The sequence below is a fragment of the Thermobia domestica genome, chromosome 2 (assembly GCF_964235325.1).
Source record: "Thermobia domestica chromosome 2, izTheDome1.hap1.1, whole genome shotgun sequence".
Lineage (NCBI taxonomy): Eukaryota > Metazoa > Arthropoda > Insecta > Zygentoma > Lepismatidae > Thermobia > Thermobia domestica.
In genome coordinates this window covers 162,290,292-162,312,994 of record NC_137455.1, presented here as the reverse complement: position 1 = coordinate 162,312,994, position 22,703 = coordinate 162,290,292, and the positions used below count along the sequence as shown (strand labels likewise).

Sequence of the window (22,703 nt, the reverse complement as noted above, 5' to 3'; positions counted from 1 at the left end):
ACGAAAGTCAATAATTATTAAAGAATTGCAATTGATCGGCCCCAGCCCGGCCCGACCTGAAGAGAAATCAGTGTCGGCCAGCCCAAGCCCGGTCCGGCCCAAAGAAATAACAGAGTCGGCCCGCCCAACGTTCAGGTGTCTACTTCATGGATAACGTATAAAATTATAGTCACACATTAGTCAAATTTTGGTAATAGTATACAACAGTGCCTCATGATCTGTGCGCGTGGATACTTCCTACTGTTGCACTACGTGTAAAAATTATTTAGAAGTAGTAAGAAGCATCCACGTGCACGTGACATGCGATATGTGTTTCAAATCCCCCACATATACTCATACACTACGTACAAGGGCACATTATTATTCTTCGCATACGATAAAACACAACGAAACGAAACGCAAACCGACCTACATTTTATTTTAGTATGGGGCTAATCATATTTAAAAGCGTGCCTGAATGTGACCCGAAATTGTTGTGTTTTCATTTTTCACCCAAAATCGGAATTTCATTTTTCGTTTAGCGACTTTTTGTGTTAACGTGTTGGCAACATTATTTAATTTGGTTGTCAACATTGGTGGTGTGTTATGATTGTTGTTTAGTAAGTAAAAAAAAATTCTATTTAATCTTATAACATTTACTTACGTATGTACTATTGTGTAGTGTAAATACAAGATGTCATATGGAATTCACTTTCTTTATGAGCTTTAAATTAAATGGAATTAATGTTAACGGAACACTAAAGCTGGAATTAGGATTTCTAGGTAATTATAATGGTTGAACACAACAGAAGATGTAGCAATATTACATTTAGTAAGTAACGTAAATGTACTGCTTATGTAATATTTGTTCTGATTTTACAATTACCTCAATGAGAGGACAATTTCTAACGAAATATTTTTTAGAAGCAAATTTTATTCATTACTGCGGAGAGAGTGTATCTATTTACGTGCAATATTGCTATTAAAATTGTTGAATCTAAGTAACATCTGTAATTTCCTAGGTAGTAGGAATGGCTTTTTATGTGAAATGATAATATAGAAATACCAAGTGTTTAGGTTGTTAGAACTCCTTGAAATATCTTGTGTTTGTGTATTAGTTGATTGGAGCTCGCTTTTCAAGATTAAGGCACGAAATCTATTGTTAACATGGGGTCCACGCCTCTGGATGGGTTTGTATTTGAGTGAAGTATCCAACACGGGACAACGTGCGGAAGCCGACCACGAGAATCTGCCATCATTAAATTTGGAGTAAATTTTACAATAACGCTCCAGCTGCTCATCGATTAGTAGGGCCGTTTTAAAAGCATATATAAAGGTAGGGACAAGTAGGATAGAATGGGGTCGGGTTAGGAAGGTTTGGGCCCATTTTGTTAACATTGACCCAGTATAACTTACCGTGTCTGAATAAGGATACCAGCTGGAGTGGCAATTGTAAAGTTTATCCTGTACCAATTACTGCTTATTTGTTTGCTTGAAGAATTGGATGGTATTTAGTATCTCCCCGAAACCATCGACGGCTCCGGATCCAGTAATGTGACTTATAGTGAGACGTAAACGACCTCGTTTATGTGCATACCCTCGCTGACGCGCTTGCTCCCTACGGACGCACCAACTTGCTACCGCTCCGCCCCCCTGCTGCGCTCCTGCTCTGATTCGGTTAGATAGCAGTCGTTCCCTTTAGTGGCCACCTAGCACAGTTTTCTTCGTGTTTTATGCACTGTAGTGCTTATGCCACATGTCCGCACTTTATTTGGCTCATCTTAGTGAATAACCGGTTAAGTCGACTTTTTTTCAAAATTGAGATTTTAAAGATATAAGCTTCTATTGGCGAGTTCTCCATAGTGTAGAAACGGTTAAGTCGAATTCCTAAAATTGACGAAGTTACAGCATGTGTATAACCAGTTACTTCAAAATTAACAAGGTAACTCGAGTTAACTCCTTATTAATGGAAATATTTGTTTCGTGAATAACAAGGTAAGTCATTTTATCTGTTTGTATCCGTTGTAATGAACTTTGCACTGAGCGTGAATAAGCGGTTAAATCGAGATGACCTGTTATAATAAATTCGTATAATACATATTATGTTGTTCTCATGTAGATATAACTTTTTATGTTAACTAAAAGCGGTGACTTTGTGTGTCACATTTCGCTTTCCTTTGATGCCTTTGTTTACTTTCTGAAGAACTGAAAGCCGATATGCTGCAAATATTATTGCAGCTATCAAGGGCGCCGATCAGATTGTTGATGTGTTGCTTGTAGAAATGCAAGCAGAAACATTCATTCCAGCGTATTGGGCAGAGTGTGAAGTTTCGTACTCCAAGATGCCTCGAACACAGGAAGCAGTACGACTTGCAAAAAGAGCTTATTTTGAAAAAGAAAACACGTCCGATTCTGGTGAGTATAGCTTACAATATGAAGGTAAGCATATTTTTTTAAAATTACTCATATTACATAAGAAACTGTAAAGTCTTAGGAAAAAGAGAAGTATGTAATTATCATTCACATCTTCCGGTTAATAAATAATATGTTTGTTTGTAGGTTTAAGGGTCGGCTGCGGTACCATCTTTAGATTTGTTTGGTAAAGCAGGAAATTTCCGAAAATTCTTTTCAGAATTTTCAGTGGTGGGGATCGAACTCAAGATCTCACAAATACGAAACCACTGCTTTGCGTGGAGACGCAATGCTTCAATACTAGCCAATTCTATTATTGAAATAAAGCTTTTTTAAGTAATGGATTAATGAATGTAAAAGTTAATAATAATAATAATAATAATAATATAACAAAGCTGCACTAAAATGAGTACCAATTAATCCGAACGAGACTATCACAGGGTTATTGCGAAGTCAACTGTTCAAAGAACCTTAATATTTGTTACTGTTATAAATGCTGATTTTCTTTTGATTAATACAACATATTTTTCTTTGTTTTCAGATTCTAGAAGCCTGACGAAGAGTAGGAAACTGATATCCACCCATACAGAAGCCGTTTGTGATGACTCTCGATCGAATTGTGACTTAGACTCTGGTGACAGCACAAGAGATCCAGATTTTCATGTAAGCTATTCGTCAAGTAGCGACGAACAAGTGATAAAGTCCAGAAAACAAGTTGGTCGTAAGAAGGAAAAACCAAAAGATGTAGGTGCTCCCAAAAACTTTAATTTGGAGAATTTCGCTTCTTCGAGTTCTGTAGTTGATACAGTCTACACACAAACTGGAAACGCAAAGTGAGAGTGTGGAGTGATTTCCATAAATCTACCACAGTGCATGCACTAAAATAGTGAAACTTTGAATCCGTTACCTGAGAAAGTGATCCAAAAGGAAATAAAACCACGTAGTAGAAAAGAGAGAGAAAGATGCAAAAGACTAAGGAATGAAAGGCATGCATATATCACAGAAATGTGGAAGGAAGTTCCGGCAAGTAAGATGAGTAAACTTACTGACGTGAGTGTAGAATGAAGTGTGCTAGTAGATTCACAGAACGTGATCGCCAATTGTGTTTCAATGAGTACTGGAAACTAGGTTCTCGTGATAATCGTGCTAAATACGTGAGTTCTTTAATCACTATCAAAGAGAAGAAAACAGAAAAAAATGTCCGGTAGGGAAAAAAAGACACGTGAGTGTCACTGTACGTATAGTTTCATTGTGAAAAATGACAGACTTCCAATTTGTAAGACATGCCTTCTAAAAACTCTTGTAGAAACTAAATCATTTTTGAGCGCGTTCTTCAAAAGAAAAAGCAGTCACACGCTGGAGTGGTTCCTGAAGACTTGAAAGGAAAAAAAACACATCAAAGACAGTACCAGGAGAGAAAGTCTAAGATGCGAAGAATTACATATTGTCTTTTCCAAGTTACGAAAGTCACTATTGTCGGAAAAGAACATCCAAAAAGTTCTTAAGATGTACCGATTGTATACAGAAGGAAGAAGCAACCCTATTTCACTCTCTCTATATTCTAAGTACTTTCATGAGTTGAATGTTGCATTCAAAAAAACAAAAAAAGATATTTGGCACAAATGTAATTTATTGGAAGCTAAAATTAGAGCTTCCGAAGAAGGTAACTTGGAAGAGGTATTAGTGAACGTACCGAACATCACACACTCGCCGAAGAAGCGTACAGCGCTAAGCGAAGGGACAAGGAAATCTCTAAAGAAGATAACACAAAGATGACTTTTGCTTTCGACCTCCAGCAATGCCTCCCTACTCCTTATTTAACATCATCTGTGTCATTTTACAAACTATTACTGTGGACCTTTAAGCTAACAATTCACAATCTCGCTTCAGATGAAGTTACGTGTTACATGTGGGATGAATCTGTGTCTGGAAGAGGAGGTAACCAAACAGCATCATGTCTTTACCAACACATACTGAACCTATCATCTCATGTTGAAGAAGTGACTTTCTATTCTGATACTTGTGGAGGGCAATATAAGAATAGTCATGTAGCATTAATGTTTATATATGCCCTTCACAAGAAAACAGAGTTGCAAGTAATAAACCACAAGTTTCTAGTAAGTGGCCTTACCCATATAGAATGTGATACCGATCACTCAATAATAGAAAGGGAAAAGAAACGATCTGGCATAAAGATCCATCACCCTCATGACTGGATGCAGCTTGTACGCACAAGTAACAGGAAGTTACCTTTCAATGTGATTTCCATGAGAAAGGAGAACTTTTTTTGATTTTAGCAGTTTGTGTAAAGGTGACGGTCCCTTCGTATTGCGAAAGCTAAATGAAACCAGGGAAAGGTTTCTCTGGCACCCTGTGCAGTGGCTTCAGTATGAGAAGCATTCCTTCCAGTCCGACGGGGAAAGGATTCAGAAATGCCATCATTGCCCTTGATCCATGAAGATCCCATACCCATCAGTAATGAAAAGAAGAAGGACCTTCTGGATTTGCTTCCATTGATAGATCCTGTGTTCCATGACTTTTAAAAAAAATTACGAACATCTGATGAGATTTCCGAAATCGATCCAGACTTAGAAGAATTCGATTCAGATCCTTGAACTTATTGTATTCATTACGAGCACGTGTGTTCTTTTTGAATTCCATTGTGTGAATAGTGTTTAACTATTACATTGTATTTTTTTTAAAATGAAACTGGGAAGTTAAAAAAAAGTTTAAGTATTGTGTCTCAACAGTTCATGATTCAAAGGAATTATTATTCAGATAACTTCCACTGTTTTAAACTTAGTGAGCAGTATTGAAAGAACTGTCAATTTTACGAGTAACTATTCAGTACGAAATATGTAATAAAACTGTTTTGGTAACATTTACTATTCACATTTTTAATATTTTACAGGTTTTTACTATATAGCATATACGTGCATAACCAGGTAAGTAGGTCAATATCGCAGTGCATAAGCAGGCAACTGAATAAAACAGTGCAAAATCACACTTCATTGTTGCATATGCTGGATGAGATTTTGCAACATAACACATCCTAATGACATAACTATATCGTCAAAAAATTGAGTTGATTTGGCTATATTCATACTCACAGGAACCAGTAGAACTTTCAAACTTCTCTCCTGTAAAATTAACAATTCCCGACTTGACCGGTTATTCACTAAGATGAGCCATTTATGCTCATGACTATATTGCAATTACCAATAACGAACCATAATCAGTACCAAATGAGCCAAAATCGCTACCAAGTAATTTGGGGGAGAAACTAAATTACTCGAAGAATTAAACTACTTGCAATCAGAACATAGTAATATTGTTTGTATTAAAAGGTTTTGATATTCCATGAAATAATTAATACGGCATGATATTACGAGAAATATTGAATATCACAATTTGCATAATGCTCCATATGTCTATTTCCGTACATAGTATCGTTGTAGCAGATAACGCTAGTACAGGGTGTTGACCGGTCAAGAAATGGTTAGGTAGGTCAAAGAAGTCAACAATAAAGTGAATACTTGAACCTGCGGTCGAGAATTTTTTCATCAGTTATGTACGGCTACTTTATATATATATAAAATTTATGAAGGAAACTTGAGCGATTGTCTGAATGATTTTTTTTTTTTTTTTTTTTTTTTTGTAACTATTCAAAAGCTTTGGTAAGACGTGCTTTAGATGACGAGCTTTTGTTAGCTAATACTGGAATTTCGGCTTACAATTGCTGTGGAGCTAAAATCATTCCTTATTCCTTCCAGTCGAACAAGCCGCTTTTACCATTTATGTATAAGGAACTGTACCTTGTTTTTCGAAGTACTGCAGATCATTTCATTCAGAAATATATAATGGACAATTTACACTTCTCCGAGAGAAAGCCATAAGAAAAATAAATAAGGAGACTTCCAAATACAGCTCACAGTTGGCAGGGTTCCAGAACATAGATCGCCCTTCACATTTAGCTGTAATGAAGACAGAAAACAACCAACATGTCCTGCGGGGCTCTAACCCGCCTTGACTCGCTAATGCTCGCTCGGCACTACTATGTGAATATTAAACTGGTACAAAGGAACCAACCTAGCTACTGATCTATATGGGTGGACCTGTGTTCTAGAACCTTCCCGTCACGGCTCGTCTCGTCATGAATGTAAACCTTACATAAATTATTGCAAAATAAATAGAAACGTTAGTTAAAAAATAGTAAACAAAGAACATAGACAGCATGATAAGTCATCAATTACCGTTGAGTTCATTTTTCTAGTCACCTTTACCTAGATTTTTGAGTAATTCAAATTCTGGTCATATTGTAATTGCTATGGATTTCAACAATGAAAATTCTTCCGATTCGTATTTTCGGGTGTAGAATAACATTATCTATTATTGTGGTAAGTTAATTTTATTACGTCTTTCCACTTACGAAAAACGGGCAAAATTCCTAGATTATGTCATGTCCTAAATTATAAACTTTACTAAAACCTGCTTGTATCCTCTTTGTAAAGATAAATTATGTGCTCACAAGTGAGCCCTCACTCACGTTTTCCTATAGAAAATTTTGTCCGAGGAGAAATCACAATGAGTTGGGAACATACTTGGACATTGTTTAATATATCTTAGCTCCGTCGCAGGGCGATATTTCAACTTCTAGGGGAAGAAGTATAAGTGGAAGGAACACTGAACTAGCTGCCGACTGTGTTCGCATTCAGACAATTGGGAACCTATCTTGTCAATAATTTTCTCATATTCTACCACAGATTTGTGTGTTCAGCGCTTCATCAGAGATTGTTCTAACCTTTTATATGAACTGTCAATATTTTCTATACCGTAACACATCAAGTGACTTCGATTCTGCAGTTCTTGCAGAATCGAAGTCACTTGATGTGTTATAGAAAATGCACATGGATGGCACCAATGTTTTCTGGATCACTATTGTTGAAAGTGCGCCGGAGCGAAGTTCATCATCAATAAACGTCCGACATTTTTGGAAGTCTGCAGCTCAGTTTCTTACAGTAGCATTAGTAGTTTCACGGTTCCTCAACGATTTTCACATATCAAGATGGATTTTTTTTTTGGGGGGGGGGGAGCCTTGGAGCAAAAACGAAATGATGAGTAAGACGGTATATGACCTAGAAAGGGCAGTACGTCAGTGCTTGAAAAGTGTTTAGCAATTGTATTGAGTTGTGGTTAAGATTTATGTATAAGTGAAGTTTTGTAAAAATATTAAAAAGCGTTACGGCCATTCTTCATCCAGGATGAAGTATGGAGCATTAGTTTTTACATGTATTAATGGAGAAAACAACTCTACCTCTCTTGTTAAAGAATAGCTTCATTTTTCATCTTATCTGGCCTTTTGGTAGGGTGTTCCATATACAAACAACTAGTATATATATACAACTTCAGTTGGATAAACAGATACGATAGCGGAATGATAAATGTTTGATAGTGTTCCCGAAAGAAATCTGGGAATTGCCATTAACTCTCCGGTATTGCCTGAGACTACTCGAAAATGCTGTATCTGAATTTATTTGAGATATTACGGAAAGTTCGATCAAAACCTGTTCTAATATTATGTTTTCTTGGTCTGCCAGTCTTTTTAAGTTAAAAATGTTGCCCTATCATCTTTCATTCTTTATCGCAATTGCTAATTTCCAACTTTTCTAAGTAGATATTACTTTAAAAATAGAGGTCAGAATTTTTGGTTTTGTTATTTTGGTAGACACTCTGTAGTAGAATAAGGTAATAGTGACTTCGGTAAATTTAAACTGTTAATTCGTATACCGTGTGCTGAAATGTGCTCTTTTTTGTTTGCAGTTTAAATTTGCAAAATTCGTAGTTTATTTTCGTGTATATTTTTATTTAGTTGTCTGTTTAAGGTTTACTTCACATTCGTTAGTACGCAAGGAAAGAGTAATGTGTTGAGAAAGATGCCAGCTACTGAGATACTCAGTGCTCGAAGTTAACTACAGTTGAAACTCATTTGGAAATACGAGCTTATATGTTTCTCTGAAGAATTAACCAAACGTCATAAATTGATAGTATTGACTTTTACCACCGTATTTCTGTGACCTTCATAAAATAAACGTAAAATTAAGGATTACATTTTCCAGGAACTTCTTGTATACAATTGCTGAACTTTCGGTGATCAGAGCTTTTTATATCGTCCTTCATATCGTCACATGAGAACCAGAGGAACGTAACTCCATTTTCGTAGGTTTATAGGCGAGAGGACAAAAGAAATTATTTTCTTTGAAAGATGTGTTTTTAATAAGATGGTAATTGAGCTACATTATAACAGATGATCGACAAAGAGAACAGATGGTATTAGGTTCCATTTACACCAATTGGAGGTTTCAAAATTATGTCCAAACATGAAGAAAACGAAAAATGCATTTTTGGAGTTACGTTCCTCTGGTTCTCATGCGACGATATGATTCCTTTAGTTCCCGAGTTTTTGGCCAGCAAATTTCAGATTTGGACTTAAGAAATTTGCTACGGGAAGTAAGTGCATTGTTTATATATAATGAAGATTTCTACAAAAAATCAATATAAGAAGGTCAATACGTATCATATGCGATCGATGGAGCATATCCAGTCTTGACCATAATTGGGATGGTGATAGAACTTGGTATATAAAATATTTTTGTGTGCAGTCCTTTAGTTTTTGAGTTATTGACCATCCAATTCGGTGTTCGATCTAGTGAAAAATTATTATAACTGATATACTATCGACTATATTAATCTGATCTCGACGAAATTTGGTATGATAGCAGACTTGGTGTTGCTTAGTACGCGCATAATATATTATGGTATACAAATTATTGATTCTCGAACTATTCACCACCAAATTTAGGTGTTTGACTTAGTGAAATGAAGATGTTTCATTAAATCAGGATTGATAAAAATAATAATAAATAAAAAAAGAAAAAATCCGATCTTGGCCAAATTTGGCGTGGAGATAGACCTTTGTGAGCGTACTGCGCATATGGAGTATTAAATTATGCAGATCCTTGGCCATCGAGTTATTAGCCGTATCTCAAGTTTGATAGTCAGTAACTCATGGACCAAATCCTTACACGGTATTCCATACGTATATTAGCCTGTTAAGGTCTACCAGCATTTCAAATTTAGTCAAGTTTGAGTCCCTTTAGTTTCCGAGTTTTGGGCATCAAATTTCGGGCTTGGAATCGAAAAACTTGCTCGTGAAATAAGTGCAGTGTGTATCTATAATGAAGGTTTGCTTAAAAAAAAAAAAAAAAAAAAAAAAAACTCCACTATAGGGAAATGTACTGATTTAAAGCTAGGAATGGATTCAGTGTTTAATAAGTAATTAGAAGGAACTCTACGATAAATAAATCGTTAGAATCTTAAGTATTAATTTATTAATCTCATCTCATTGTGTCATTCCCTTGTTTTTCCTTTGAAAGTGGACAGAACCAGTAATTTATTAATTAACATTTTCAATAAGGTTCTTTGCGGATTAGAGATCATACTACACCTCGTGTAACTTAGTACGTTCATAATATATTATGATACACTATGCACAGGTTCTTCCCATTATTGACCTAAAACTTATCTAATTCTTAATTCATTCTTAAGAAGAAGGCATGAAAGAATGTGGCAGATCAATGAAAATTCAACAATGTCATATTTATAAGGCGCTGCAAAACGTAATTATAGGATTACTTTGCATAACAGTTCTGAACAACGTAATTTTGAGTATTACACAATAGGTTTACCAATTTAGATTTTTTTTTTAAATTAGCAAATAAACGCAATCAGTCTTCATGCACAGATGGAAATATTGTATAAGTATAGTCGAGTATTGTTTCATAATTTACTATACCAATTATTTCATAATCACTTACTTTCATTATCCATTCGTCTCATTTAATGTGAAAGGCATAACCATTGGACGTAATAAAACTATAAATTTCATTTTATTTTTTATATGAGGAATTTGTGAGAAACAGCCACTCTCGGCTATTCCTAGGTTATTCGTTTCTCAAGTGATATGACAGGGTGTCTACTGGTCATGAAAGTCATGAAAAAGTCATATATTTTGCTTAGTGGTCATGAAAGTCATGAAAAAGTCCTTTATTTACCCAACTGGTCATGAAAATCTGAAATCTCAAGAGTATATTTTTATACTTCATACTTTTATACCTCATACTGCATGTACTGAATCAGTTGTATCAGGTCAGTAATTGTGAGAATTTCCCCCACCAGTTAGTGCTGGCTAACTGGTACTTTACTGTCTTCCTAGCTGCTCCCCATTTCATCTTCTAGTCTCTGTAATATAGTAACAACTTTTTACTGTCCAACTTTGTGATCTATTTCTTTACTTCTAAGAAATGTAAATTGTGTATTTTTGGGCCTTTAGACTTATGCAAATAATATTATTCGTTTGAGTTTGCAGATTTTAAATTTGATGATCTATTTTTTTAAAACGAATTTCTTTTATAATTTGTTTTGTCTTTGGGCAGTTCTCTGAGTGCTTAATTTTAGACAAATTTCTGCTAGATGGATAATTATACTCAGAATTAAAACTTAAAATACAGTATAGAGTGATTAACTGGTAAGAGCAGGCCCGTATTTAGGTAAGTGCTATTCTGTGCTCGAGCACAAGGCGGCAGAATTTTAGATTCTTTCTTTAAGATTCACAATAAGTGATATTTAAGACTAGCAACCCGCATAGTTCCGATGCACCACTGATGGTAGGGGTTTATTATTACTAATGGTAAATTTTTATCGCCATGGTCATGAAAATTTGAACAAAAAGGTCATGAAAAGTCATGAAAAAGTCATGAATTTACTTTCCATGTGGCAGAGCCAGAATTTACTGGGTATTCCAGTAGACACCCTGTATGATTTACTTGTTTGTTTGTTAATACATTGATAATACTTACCCTGTGCAAGAGTGGGTAAACAGATAATTTATCCCGGCCCTTTCATGTAGTGTCATAACCCATAACCAAGTTTCAAGCTTCATTTTCTTCAGTTTTAGTAAAACGTACAACAATAGTTCGAACTAGGCATCTACCTATCAATTGTGGATGGCCGGACGCTGGTTTCGAAACTGCTGAGGGGCTCATCGAACGTTCGTAAAATTGGTACATGGAGTAACCCTGGGGGTAAAGGCAGTCCGAGCGTTGTGTTGAGTAGGCCTATGTCATTTGTGCTTCGAAGGAGTTCAAACATCTATCTTAATGTATCACGGCGGAAATTCGCAAAAATAAACTCCTTACCAGACCTTTGATCAAGATTTATGGTGATGTACTGTAAAGTAAGACTACACTTTCGATACAGTTTTTAAAATTATTATTTTATTTCCGAGAGTTTCGGCTTCTTGACAATACTTTTCAGGGGTTAGTGGCAGTGGCCATTGTTCTGACGGTGAGATACTTCATATGAAGTGCCAATAATCTGTTCATCTTTGATGCAGGGCTGTGTATATATATATATATATATATATTAGTAATGGCTCCATATGATCGCGATAGCGTAGTCGGTAAGGCGTCTGCCTGCTAACTGGGTGGCTCAGGTTCGATCCCTGGTAAGCGTGGAAAATTTTGCTCGTTCCAGTGCTTCTCTTAAGTTTACCCGACCTCTTTAAAGTAGGTACTTGAGGAAGACAAGGGGCTGGAGTGATGCTTGCAGTTCAATTCCATGAGTACCAAAGTCAGGAAAGTGGAATTTTTACAACCACACACACAGGGTGTCTACTGGTCATGAAAGTCATGAAAAAGTCATATATTTTGCTTAGTGGTCATGAAAGCCATGAAAAAGTCCTTTATTTACCCAACTGGTCATGAAAATCTGAAATCTCAGAGTATATTTTTATACTTCATACTTTTATACCTCATACTGCATTTACTGAAACAGTTGTATCAGGTCAGTAATTGTGAGAATTTCCCCCATCAGTTAGTGCTGGCTAACTGGTACTTTACTGTCTTCCTAGCTGCTCCCCATTTCATCTTCTAGTCTCTGTAATATAGTAACAACTTTTTACTGTCCAACTTTCTGATCTGCTATTTCTTTACTTTTAAGAAATGTAAATTGTGATTTTTGCCTTTAAACTTATGCAAATAATATTATTCGTTTGAGTTTCCAGATTTTAAATTTGATGATCTATTTTTTTAAAACGAATTTCTTTTATAATTTGTTTTGTCTTTGGGCAGTTCTCTGAGTGCTTAATTTTAGACAAATTTCTGCTAGATGGATAATTATACTCAGAATTAAAACTTAAAATACAGTATAGAGTGATTAACTGGTAAGAGCAGGCCCGTATTTAGGTAAGTGCTATTCTGTGCTCGAGCACAAGGCGGCAGAATTTTAGATTCTTTCTTTAAGATTCATAATAAGTGATATTTAAGACTAGCAACCCGCATAGTTCCGATGCACCACTGATGGTAGGGGTTTATTATTACTAACGGTAATTTTTTATCTCCATGGTCATGAAAATTTGAACAAAAAGGTCATGAAAAGTCATTAAAAAGTCATGAATTTACTTTCTGGTATTCCAGTAGACACCCTGACACAGCACATGGGCCCAGATGACCCGTCCCAAAAGGAAGGCAATTCTTTCCTTTACTTTTGATCATGGTATCCACAAGAAAGCTTAGTGTGCTTTTGCATGTCCGGTATTAAAAAAATGCCTGTGCACTTGTGCTGTTCCATCGATTTATCTACTTTCAAGGAATATTATTCATATTTCAGCGTAACTCATATTTTTAAGAAGCTGTATGATAATAATTAATTTTGTCTTGGTTCTTTTCTAGCTGAAATAAAACCACAATAACGAAGTGAGAGATGGGTAAAGACACTGTAGTCGTAACCGGTTTTGGCCCATTCGGAGCTCATAATATTAACGCAAGCTGGGAGGCAGTAAAACTTCTTCCTTCCCTCAATCTAGAGGAGGAGCTAGACATAAATCTAGTAACAACAGAAGTTCCAGTAGCGTATACTGTTGTGGAGGAGAAAGTCCCTTCATTGTGGAAAAGATATGAACCTTTGGTAAGTTTCTTGTTGATTGGTTTGTCAAAGATTTTAATGTAACAGAATTATGATTTTTGTGTTGTCTAGCTCATAATTTTGTTTGACTCATTAATAAATGTAAAAGCTTAATGGGTTATAGATTGAGTTGAATTAGAAGTATTGTCTTGTTTTCTTTCATTTTCCGGTGGAAATGCAGAATTTTTTGTTTAATCATTTTAAGACAGTACTTTAGCTAATTAAATTAACAACTTAGGCACATATGGCCGAGCATGCCAGAAATAATGACTATTGGTTCCGATGTAGTGCTTGGAAGTTAGTTTTCAGGTCATAGAGTGGGTGGTAGGATGAAAAGTCAATCTTAATATTTACAACCAGAAATATTTTATTGTTATCAGTGAAGAATTCGGGAATTACTAAAAAAACTGAATACAACTGATTGATCGTATAATGTATATTCTACTACGGCAGTTTGCTGATTTTAACACTAGAGGAAGTGGGTAAGTTTCCTTGCACATTGTAAAACTACGACAGACTTGCAAACTGTAGGAAAAATGAAATTAATATTTTTAGTGTCCTACAGTTGTACCATTCAGGCTAAAGAAGACACATAATTCATGCTAGTGCATGAGTGTACTCACCCACTTAGAACAGAACCTAAGACCATGTGCACCAAAGGAACACGTGCTAGGCACTAGGGCAGCGGAGAGGGCCCCAAAATATAGGGACTCAATATCCAAAACAGAATTCGTGAACACCTATGCTTTGATACCTCTTGGCACATTTTGTTAATATTAACTAACACTCACCTATAATGTATTCTTATTAGAAATGGGCGTTTACATTTCTAGTATAATTTTGGCAAGCAATCAGCGGCGACTAGACAGTAATGAAGAGGTTCGGCTTCACAAATATTTTTACATTTTATTGAACCTAGTTCTTTTTACATACAAAACACTGAAATTAATAATAAGATACTAAAATGTTCGTGATTACCACACATGCTATCTCACAACTAGGAGTATGTAAGAAAAAGATGACAAGTGCAGAGTGAAATATTTCATATTGTATGAAACGCATGTTAAGAATATATTGTAGATAGCGTTTATATTGGTACTCTAGCTCTGAGTTAGTGTGTGTGTGTGGTGACCACTAAAATTTTAATAACTTTTTACTAACTTCAGTGTTTTGTGTGGAAAAATTGCTAATGTAATGATATTGATAGACAAAATTCTAGAAATGCAAAAGTTCTGTGGGTACTTCCAGGACACATCGTAAATGAGTGTTATTGATGTTTGATATTTATATTCTCATGAACACTACAGTTAATTCACATTACTCCATATTTTCCTGTTGAGGTTCTTTTTTGCAATACATTAGGATTCGATAAGGGATATAGTAGGTGTCATTCATTTTTGATCAGGTTTACAGAGTAGGTTTAAGTAGGTTTACAGAGGCTGATGTGTTTTTACCCGAACAACTTGAAGACAGCGACCCCTTTCAAACCGCGTTTGACAGAGTAACAAATCTGTACACACACTTGTTTGTCTTTTAGGTTGTTGTGTAGCAGAATGAAGCTGTTGTACTGGGCAAAATGGCGACAAAAATATAACTTTCACGAAGGATACATAATGGATCTTTACCATGCAGCCTTTATAGAATTTCCACATAGAACAGTGTCGTTACAATGACTGTGCCGGACGGACCACTGCTAATGCTACATTAAACGCTATGCATCACCAACGAAATCGTAACCAAAGAGGGTGTCAATGAAACTCAAAAATAGGTCTGGGATATGGCATTCGGTGAGCATTCAGTAGCAGAGTGTTATGACCAAAGGAATACATGTGGCCTATTCAGCGAGCGTGCATGCAACACCACGGCATATCGCAGAGCGAGATAGCAAGGGAAGAATTCCGTATGAGCGCTACCTAGCCTGCAAATTCGTTGTAACATTGGATACCAAGAACATGTCCTTTTCCCAGTTTAGCTATGGCCCATGGAATCCTAATGTTCAATGCCACATTCACAAAAACTGTCCTTGGTCAAGTGGATCCAATTTCTATTTTGTATTCCTATTTCTGTGAGATTCATCTTAATGTTATCCTACCAACTGTGCCTTGGTGTTCAACCTAATAGTCCTTTTTTCGATTGGGTTTCCAGTTAAAATTTTGAAAGTATTTGTACTTTCTTTCATTGTGGCTACATGAGCTACTCACCTGAGCCTCCTAAGCTTAATGACTAACAATACGAGGTAAATACTATAAATTATGTAGTTCCTTGTTATGAAATTTCTTCCATTCCCATTCTATTCACCTCGGAATTGTATTTTTAGATACTTCCAGTGTGCGTTCTTCCTTCAAAGTAGGGAATCGTGTTTTGCAGCCATACAGCACAACAGGTATTATAATTGTCGTTTTATATATTTTAAATTTCAAATTATTTGACAGGATTCGCGAAGACAAAAGAGTTTGAACTGCACCAAGCCTCTGATTTCAGTCAACATTTATTTATTTATTTATTTTTTAAACGTTCATGTGGTTTTAATCTGTTAATGATGATCCTAGATATTTGAAAGTGTCCACTTGGTCAAAATATTAACTTGATATTGTAACTTATCAATTTACAGTATTATGTTCACGGAATATTATGTATTTAGTTTTCTCTGCATATATTCCTTCCATGTCCATCTGTTTTCTTTATTGTCCTCATACAATCTCTTATCAGATTATCATCATCAGAACAAGATATAACCTGGTGAGTGCTATTCAACTCTAGACTTATTTCTATCTTGAATATTTTTAATAGCACATTCCACATTGAATGATAACGGCTACAATGCACATCCTTTTTTCAGGTCATTCTCGACGTGAAAGCTCGTAGATAAGTATTCTCCTAAACTTTGGGTTTCATTTAAACATATCTTTATTAATCTAATTAGCTTTTTCGGTATACCAAATTTGAAAAGAATGTTGTTCTACAAGTTTCCCTCGTAACCGGTTCGTAGACCTTTTTGAAATCAATAAATAATAGATTAACCGGGGTTTTGGATTCGTATTTCTTTTCTAGTATTTGGCGAATGGTAAATATCTGATTAATTATTGATCGGTTTCGCCTAATTGTTTCATCTGCGTATAGGGTCAATCTTGCTAACAGAATGTTTGAGAGAATTTTATGGGATGGTGAAAAAAGGGGACATGCCTCGATAATTATTACAATCAGTTTCGTCGCCTTTCTTGTAAACTGGACAATAATTGAAACTTTTTTGACAGTTCCCCCTTGTTCCGAATGAGGAATTTAAGTTTGTGTGTCTCGTCCCACAATTTTTACCCTCCAGCTAAAATTAACTCAGCAGGAATTTCGTCTATACTCGGAGATTTGTGTTTCTTTAATTTCCTTATAGTAATTTGTATTTCTCTTCGGGTAAACTCTTTAAAATTGATTCTGTTATGTGCATTCCACTTTCTCCTCGAACGTATTTGTTGGCTGTATGTTTATGAACTTGTCGAAGCAATTTCCACCTGTTTAATATACTATCTGTATCCATGAGAATTGTTCTCCGCTTTCTTTAGTACATACGAAATTGATTTCCTTTCTTAAATTTGTTGATGCCTATATATATTTCATAAATGTTTTTGTTTTTACTGTTATCTTGAACTTTAATAACTTTAGCTTTCAAAAATTCACGTTTTTTGTACTAAAATTTTGGAAGTTTCCTGCATGATGTCAACGAAGTTTTTTGCAATTCTATCGTTAGAATTTCAGAATTTTGTATTCAACGTAGTTTTATCTTTTTTCCCTTCTCTACTAGTTTAGTGCATTTCTGGTTGAACCATGGTTTGTTCCTATGTATTTCTAGTACCCTAGTTTTTCTTTTACTGAAATTTTAATACTATCCCTAATTTTAACCCTAGTATCCTCAACACAGGTATACTCATGTCCAAAATTATTGTCGCATATCTAAATATCTTTTTTTATGAATACAATTTGATAACGAATTCGCCTGGTATTTTTTATAATGTTAGTAAGTGTATAATCGGCAGAGACATGTATGTGGCAAATTTCATGTCAAAAGAGCAGTAAATAAGAAAAATAGAACAAAAATAAAACTTTCTTGTCCAATTAGCAACATTTTGTTTTAGTCATTCTAATTTTCATAATTATAATTCTCTTCCTATGAAATTTACCACAGATATACATTTCTAGATTATACACATAGTATCAGTATTAAAAGTACCCTGCAAAATAATTATCAAATTATGTTATTACAAGAAGACAGTTATACATATGCGACAATCATTTTGGACATGAGTGTACATTCCGAAGAGACAAAATACTAACATTATGTAATGACATGTACAAAGCTTTAAATCACGGTCAGAACATCGGTGGCATACTGATGCATGTCAGCTCCAACTAGTCTTCATGCTATACCGTTCGAGAATATTTACGTTAAAAATCTAGGTCCAAGTCTTATTGACTAGTGTGCTTTCGGACTTCTCAAACGGGACCTTTCATCACGTTGGGTTTGCAGGGTAAATGGCCTATGAAAAGCCTGTAAGGAAGAGTGCGAGAATATACCTCTGGTACGGCTGCAATGAAATCTACTGCAGTGATATCTGCGATATTGTGCAATGGTCCATACCAGTGCCCATGAGTCTAATATGATCAATGGTGGCAGGTTGGAATACATTAAATAAACAACAACTTCAATTTGTTCAGATAAAAATAGATCAGCCTTTGTATTAAATACATTACAAACGAGTGATTAAGTACTGGTCTGATTTTTAGCTAGTTGTCCATGTTGGAGTTTCCAGCGCAGCTTCAGCGATAACTTTAGAACTTTGTGCGCATAAGTCGGGCTACTATCGTATAGATGTCCAGGGCCAGACTCCATGCGCCGGGCAGTGTTGTTATGGACAAGAAGAAAAAATAGAGCCAGCATTCGATGTGAGGAAAGTCAGCAGCGAGATAAATAGAGCAAACCTTGGTATTTTGACGTGCGTGTCAGCGGATGCTGGCAGGTAAGTCACGATGCTTTAGAAACACTTGGTTCTGTGTATTCAACATATGTATATGCAGCTAGTATTGAGGATGGTTAACTTGAGGAATGCTAAATTTAGCTGCTGGTGAAGGTTTTGTATGTAACTGTGCTGTTTAGGAAAACTATATATTTGCTTAAACCTTGGAGACGAAATCTTATTGACTACTTATAACCCGAAGTATATTCACGAACCCTGATAAAAACACAAAATCACTCACTTATCACCAAATTTGAAAAACAGTTGAGCCTAGGAACTTGAAATTTTGCACAAATGACCGCCTTAAACCCTGGACTGTGAATAAGGCGGAGCTTTGGTAAATTCGATTCATAGGAAGATAAACGAAATGTCACCACAGATATTAGAAAAGAATTTTCAATATTAAATACCTCTATTGAATATGTAGGCATGAAATTTGATATGTCGGGAGTTTTTTTCTACTTCATCGATATGACATATGTATTCCTGAGTCACATGATATTAATTATCAGGTTCGAGTGGACAGGGTTGAATGAGGTCAGGAAGAGTATACGAGAATTTTATATATATACAGGGTTTTCATAAAGTCTGGACGGATTTAATTTGCTTATAATTTTCATAAAAATGCTCATAATGAAATCAAATGAAGTGCAAACGGTAGCGGAAGGATTAAATTTTTACCTGTAATCTGCACCAGCTCAGTTCATTCACCGCCACACCTCCAACTGGGCGCCATTTACGTCCACACATTCGCGTAGGCGGCGCTGGAATCCACTCACAGCGTTCCGCCGTGTTTGATCCGAAATGCCAGCCACAGACGCCCTGATTTTGTCCTTTAAGTTCTTCAAACCACTTGGCTTCTTTGCATAAACTTCCGTTTTCACATGACCCCAAAGCCAGAAGTCGCAGGGGGTAAGGTCGGGTGATCTTGGCGGCCAAGCGGTCGGGCCACCGCGGCCAATCCATCGGTTAGGGAATTTCTCGTCAAGGAACTGTCTCACCTTGATTGCATAGTGAGGGGGTGCCCCGTCCTGTTGGAACACGATGTCGTTCTGGATTCCACGTGTTTCCAGTTCCGGAATGAGGTATTTCTGCAACATATCCAGGTACGAATCTCCATTCACGGTCTCCTCTTCAAAAAAGAACGGTCCAATCAGATGATCATAGGACACAGCGCACCAAACGTTCACTTTAGGGCTATCTCTCTCATGTGTCTCAAATTCCTTTGGGTTTTCCGTGCCCCAAACGCGACAGTTGTGTCGGTTAACCTTCCCGGAGACATGGAAGGTTGCCTCATCTGAGAACATGATGGCTGAAAGGAGAACGTCGCCATGTTCCAACTGCTTGAGCATGGCGTCACAGAAGTTGAACCGGATGTCCAAATCTTCATCATGCAGATCCTGGACTATCTTGATTTTGCAACCTTTGGCCTTGATCGTCTTCTTGGCTATCTTAAACACGGTTGCCTGTGGAATTCCGAGTTCCATGGACCGTCTAGGAATCGACATCTGTGGGCTATTGATGATGCTTTCCCTTACCCTGCTCACTGTTGCAGGCGATGTTGGCGGCCTCCCACTTCGAGGACGGTCCAGGACGCTTCCTGTCTCCAAGAACTTAGCATGCCACTTTCGGATTGCACTCTCAGTCCGTGCCGGCTTTTTGAACTCTTTGGTGAACTTTCGACTCACCAGAATTGGTGATTTTAGCTCTGCGTACCACAGAACACATTGCGCTTTCTCTTTCACCGACGCCATCTTTGATACGGTAAAAAAAATAGTCTTCTCAGAGGAGTTTTTCATTTATTTATTTCTTTAAAAGACACACACACCAATACAGCTTACAACTTATGTGGTTCGGATTCCACGTTAATCAGTAGGTCCACGTCTCATATAGCCTTGCTGCTGAAAGGGACGCTAAACTAAAATCAACTCAACTCAACAGCTTACAACTTACTTTTAACAGTCAACATTGAAACAACAATGAAAACAACAATGGATGGAATTTGGTAAGAAACTGACTCTTGCCCTCCCTCTCCCTCTCTCAACGTGTTCAGAGTTGCCGCTTATCTAACAGTGTTGCCAAGTAAAAAGTTAATCCTTCCGCTACCGTTTGCACTTTATTTGATTTCATTATGAGCATTTTTATGAAAATTATAAGCAAATTAAATCCGTCCAGTCTTTATGAAAACCCTATATATATATATATATATATATATATATATATATATATATATATATATAAGGCTTGTGAAAAATAGCTAAGTATTTAGTACTAATTTATAATACTAATTTATGAAGGTTATAATACTAATTTCATGGTGAGTACTTCCGTAATGTAATGTATTTATTAAGATTTCATATTGCTTGCTTCACTCCGTGTTTAGTCCTCCTGTTCATTGCCTCTTCAATTGCTGACCGCTGGAAGCAACACCCGCAATGTAAACAAACATGGGAGACCACTTACCTGTTCATAAACGAGCTCAGACCGCTGCGCTTTATGAAGTGTGGAAATCGATCATTTAGTGCAGAGATCGTGGGTGGATGGGTCCTACATGCTGCAATTCGCCTGGAGACAAATGAGAATCATTATACAAAGTTAATGACTACAAGCTCTCTAAAAGACGTAACAAGAAGTGGCCACCTATGCTATCCACATCACGGTTGAAAGAAAGTGTGACAAAAATTCAAGAAATGCTTACCTGCAGTCCGAAAAAACCAACACACCAGGCAGGTAGTGAAAGTGGATTTTAAAGGCATGCAACATGTGTGGTTTTACATAAAGAACTCAATTTTTGCCTATGGAAATCTATTTCGCCCACGGATTCGAGAGGTTATTGCCAACATTTCGACTTCTTTCAGAAAAGTATCAGTTTTATCTCTGACCCTTTTAGGAAGCTGGTTAATGAAATTTAACATTTTCTTTTGTTTTGTTATTTAACGAAGGACATGAACATGTTTCTCTAATAAGAATCAAAATTACAAAATTTATAACTGTTTCTAATAGCTAGTTATTTTTCACCCATCCTGTATATGTTATATATTAAGACGTAAAAAAAAAAAAAAAAAAAAAAAAAACATGATTGATTGATTGCCATAGGGCAGATAATATATTACTTAAAAGGAGACAAACAGATTCTTAGAAGAAGAATACAAAACGTGGTTTTATTGCATATACGTACATAATGTATGACCGTCACCTAAATGTTAAAAGAGAAATGAATAACATTTAAAGTAAATGAGAGTATGGAGAAGATAATAAATAATATTTCGATTTACACGGGGTTACATATTCTCGTTCTAATGTTAAGACTGCCATATGTATATTTTATTACAATAACGCACAGGGTTCATGTTTGCGTACTTACACTTGGCTGAAGTCCATGATCAGGCACAGTCGATTGACAGCTGAGTTTGCACACCACTAACGCTAAGATTGTATAACGCCACTGTAAACGATGTTGTGCGAATGCGTTGAGGTTGAGTTGTGATTGTAATGTGATGATTTTTGTAAGATTTCTAGAGTATATATATTTATTTTCCATACTTTCATTTTCTATTTCGGATTTGAGAAAACAGGATTGTTTGTTTTCCCTTGTGAAAGTCTTCCTTGTTTATAATATTTGCTTTTAACTTTCACTATTTTTACCAGGATGTTTTTCGATACTTTATTTAAAATATTTCACTTTTACTTGTTTATTGTTTGGTTTCCCCGAGAGATTAAGAAAATACTTCAGTTTTAATATCACAAAATAAAAGAATATCTTAATCCTCGGTTTAAAAAAGTCTTTTCGTAATCTGTTTTTTTGAACCAGTGACGTAATTAAATTTAACATCACAGAGGTGGAAGCAATAGAATGAAAATGTGGAGGAGTTGGCGAAGAACGGTGTTGATAGGAGGTTGTGAGAGAATTGGTGGGATGGGAATTTGGGAGGAAGGAAGAGGAAGGTGAATGAGTTTGGTTCGGGGAAGAAGGTCGGAATGGTTTGGAGGAGTAGAAGCGGGTATGAGGACCTGAAGAACGGGAATGTGAAGGCGCGAAATGGACAGATGCGGATTGGGAATGTGAAAGTGTTAACATGGAGACGGAGTTGATATATTTGATCTGTTAGTTCGGAAATAGCTTGCGCTGTGGTATCGGTCGTGGTGGTGGAATGTGTCTTTGTTTCGTTTTCCCGTTTGTGAACAAAGTGGTTGATTCGTTCCATCAAAGTGACTTCCTCTAGGAGGGTAGTATAGTCAGGAATTGAGCGTGTCCCAAACCAACGAATGTATTCAGGTGACAGAAACACA

At 36.2% G+C, this 22,703-nt stretch overlaps 1 protein-coding gene across 2 annotated transcripts in view; it reads left to right on the top strand.

Annotated features, from left to right (window-relative positions):
- The first annotated feature begins 458 nt into the window (after positions 1-458).
- LOC145676836 (pyroglutamyl-peptidase 1) overlaps positions 459-22,703 on the top strand; it is a 40,926-nt gene continuing 18,681 nt past the window's right edge. The window contains exons 1-3 of one of the 2 annotated variants that reach the window (XM_081747633.1): positions 459-599; positions 13,179-13,413; positions 18,184-18,416. In XM_081747633.1, coding sequence (XP_081603759.1) covers positions 13,210-13,413; positions 18,184-18,416 — 437 coding nt within the window. In that variant the 5' untranslated portion in view covers positions 459-599; positions 13,179-13,209. The other variant, XM_081747626.1, reaches the window with a different exon arrangement.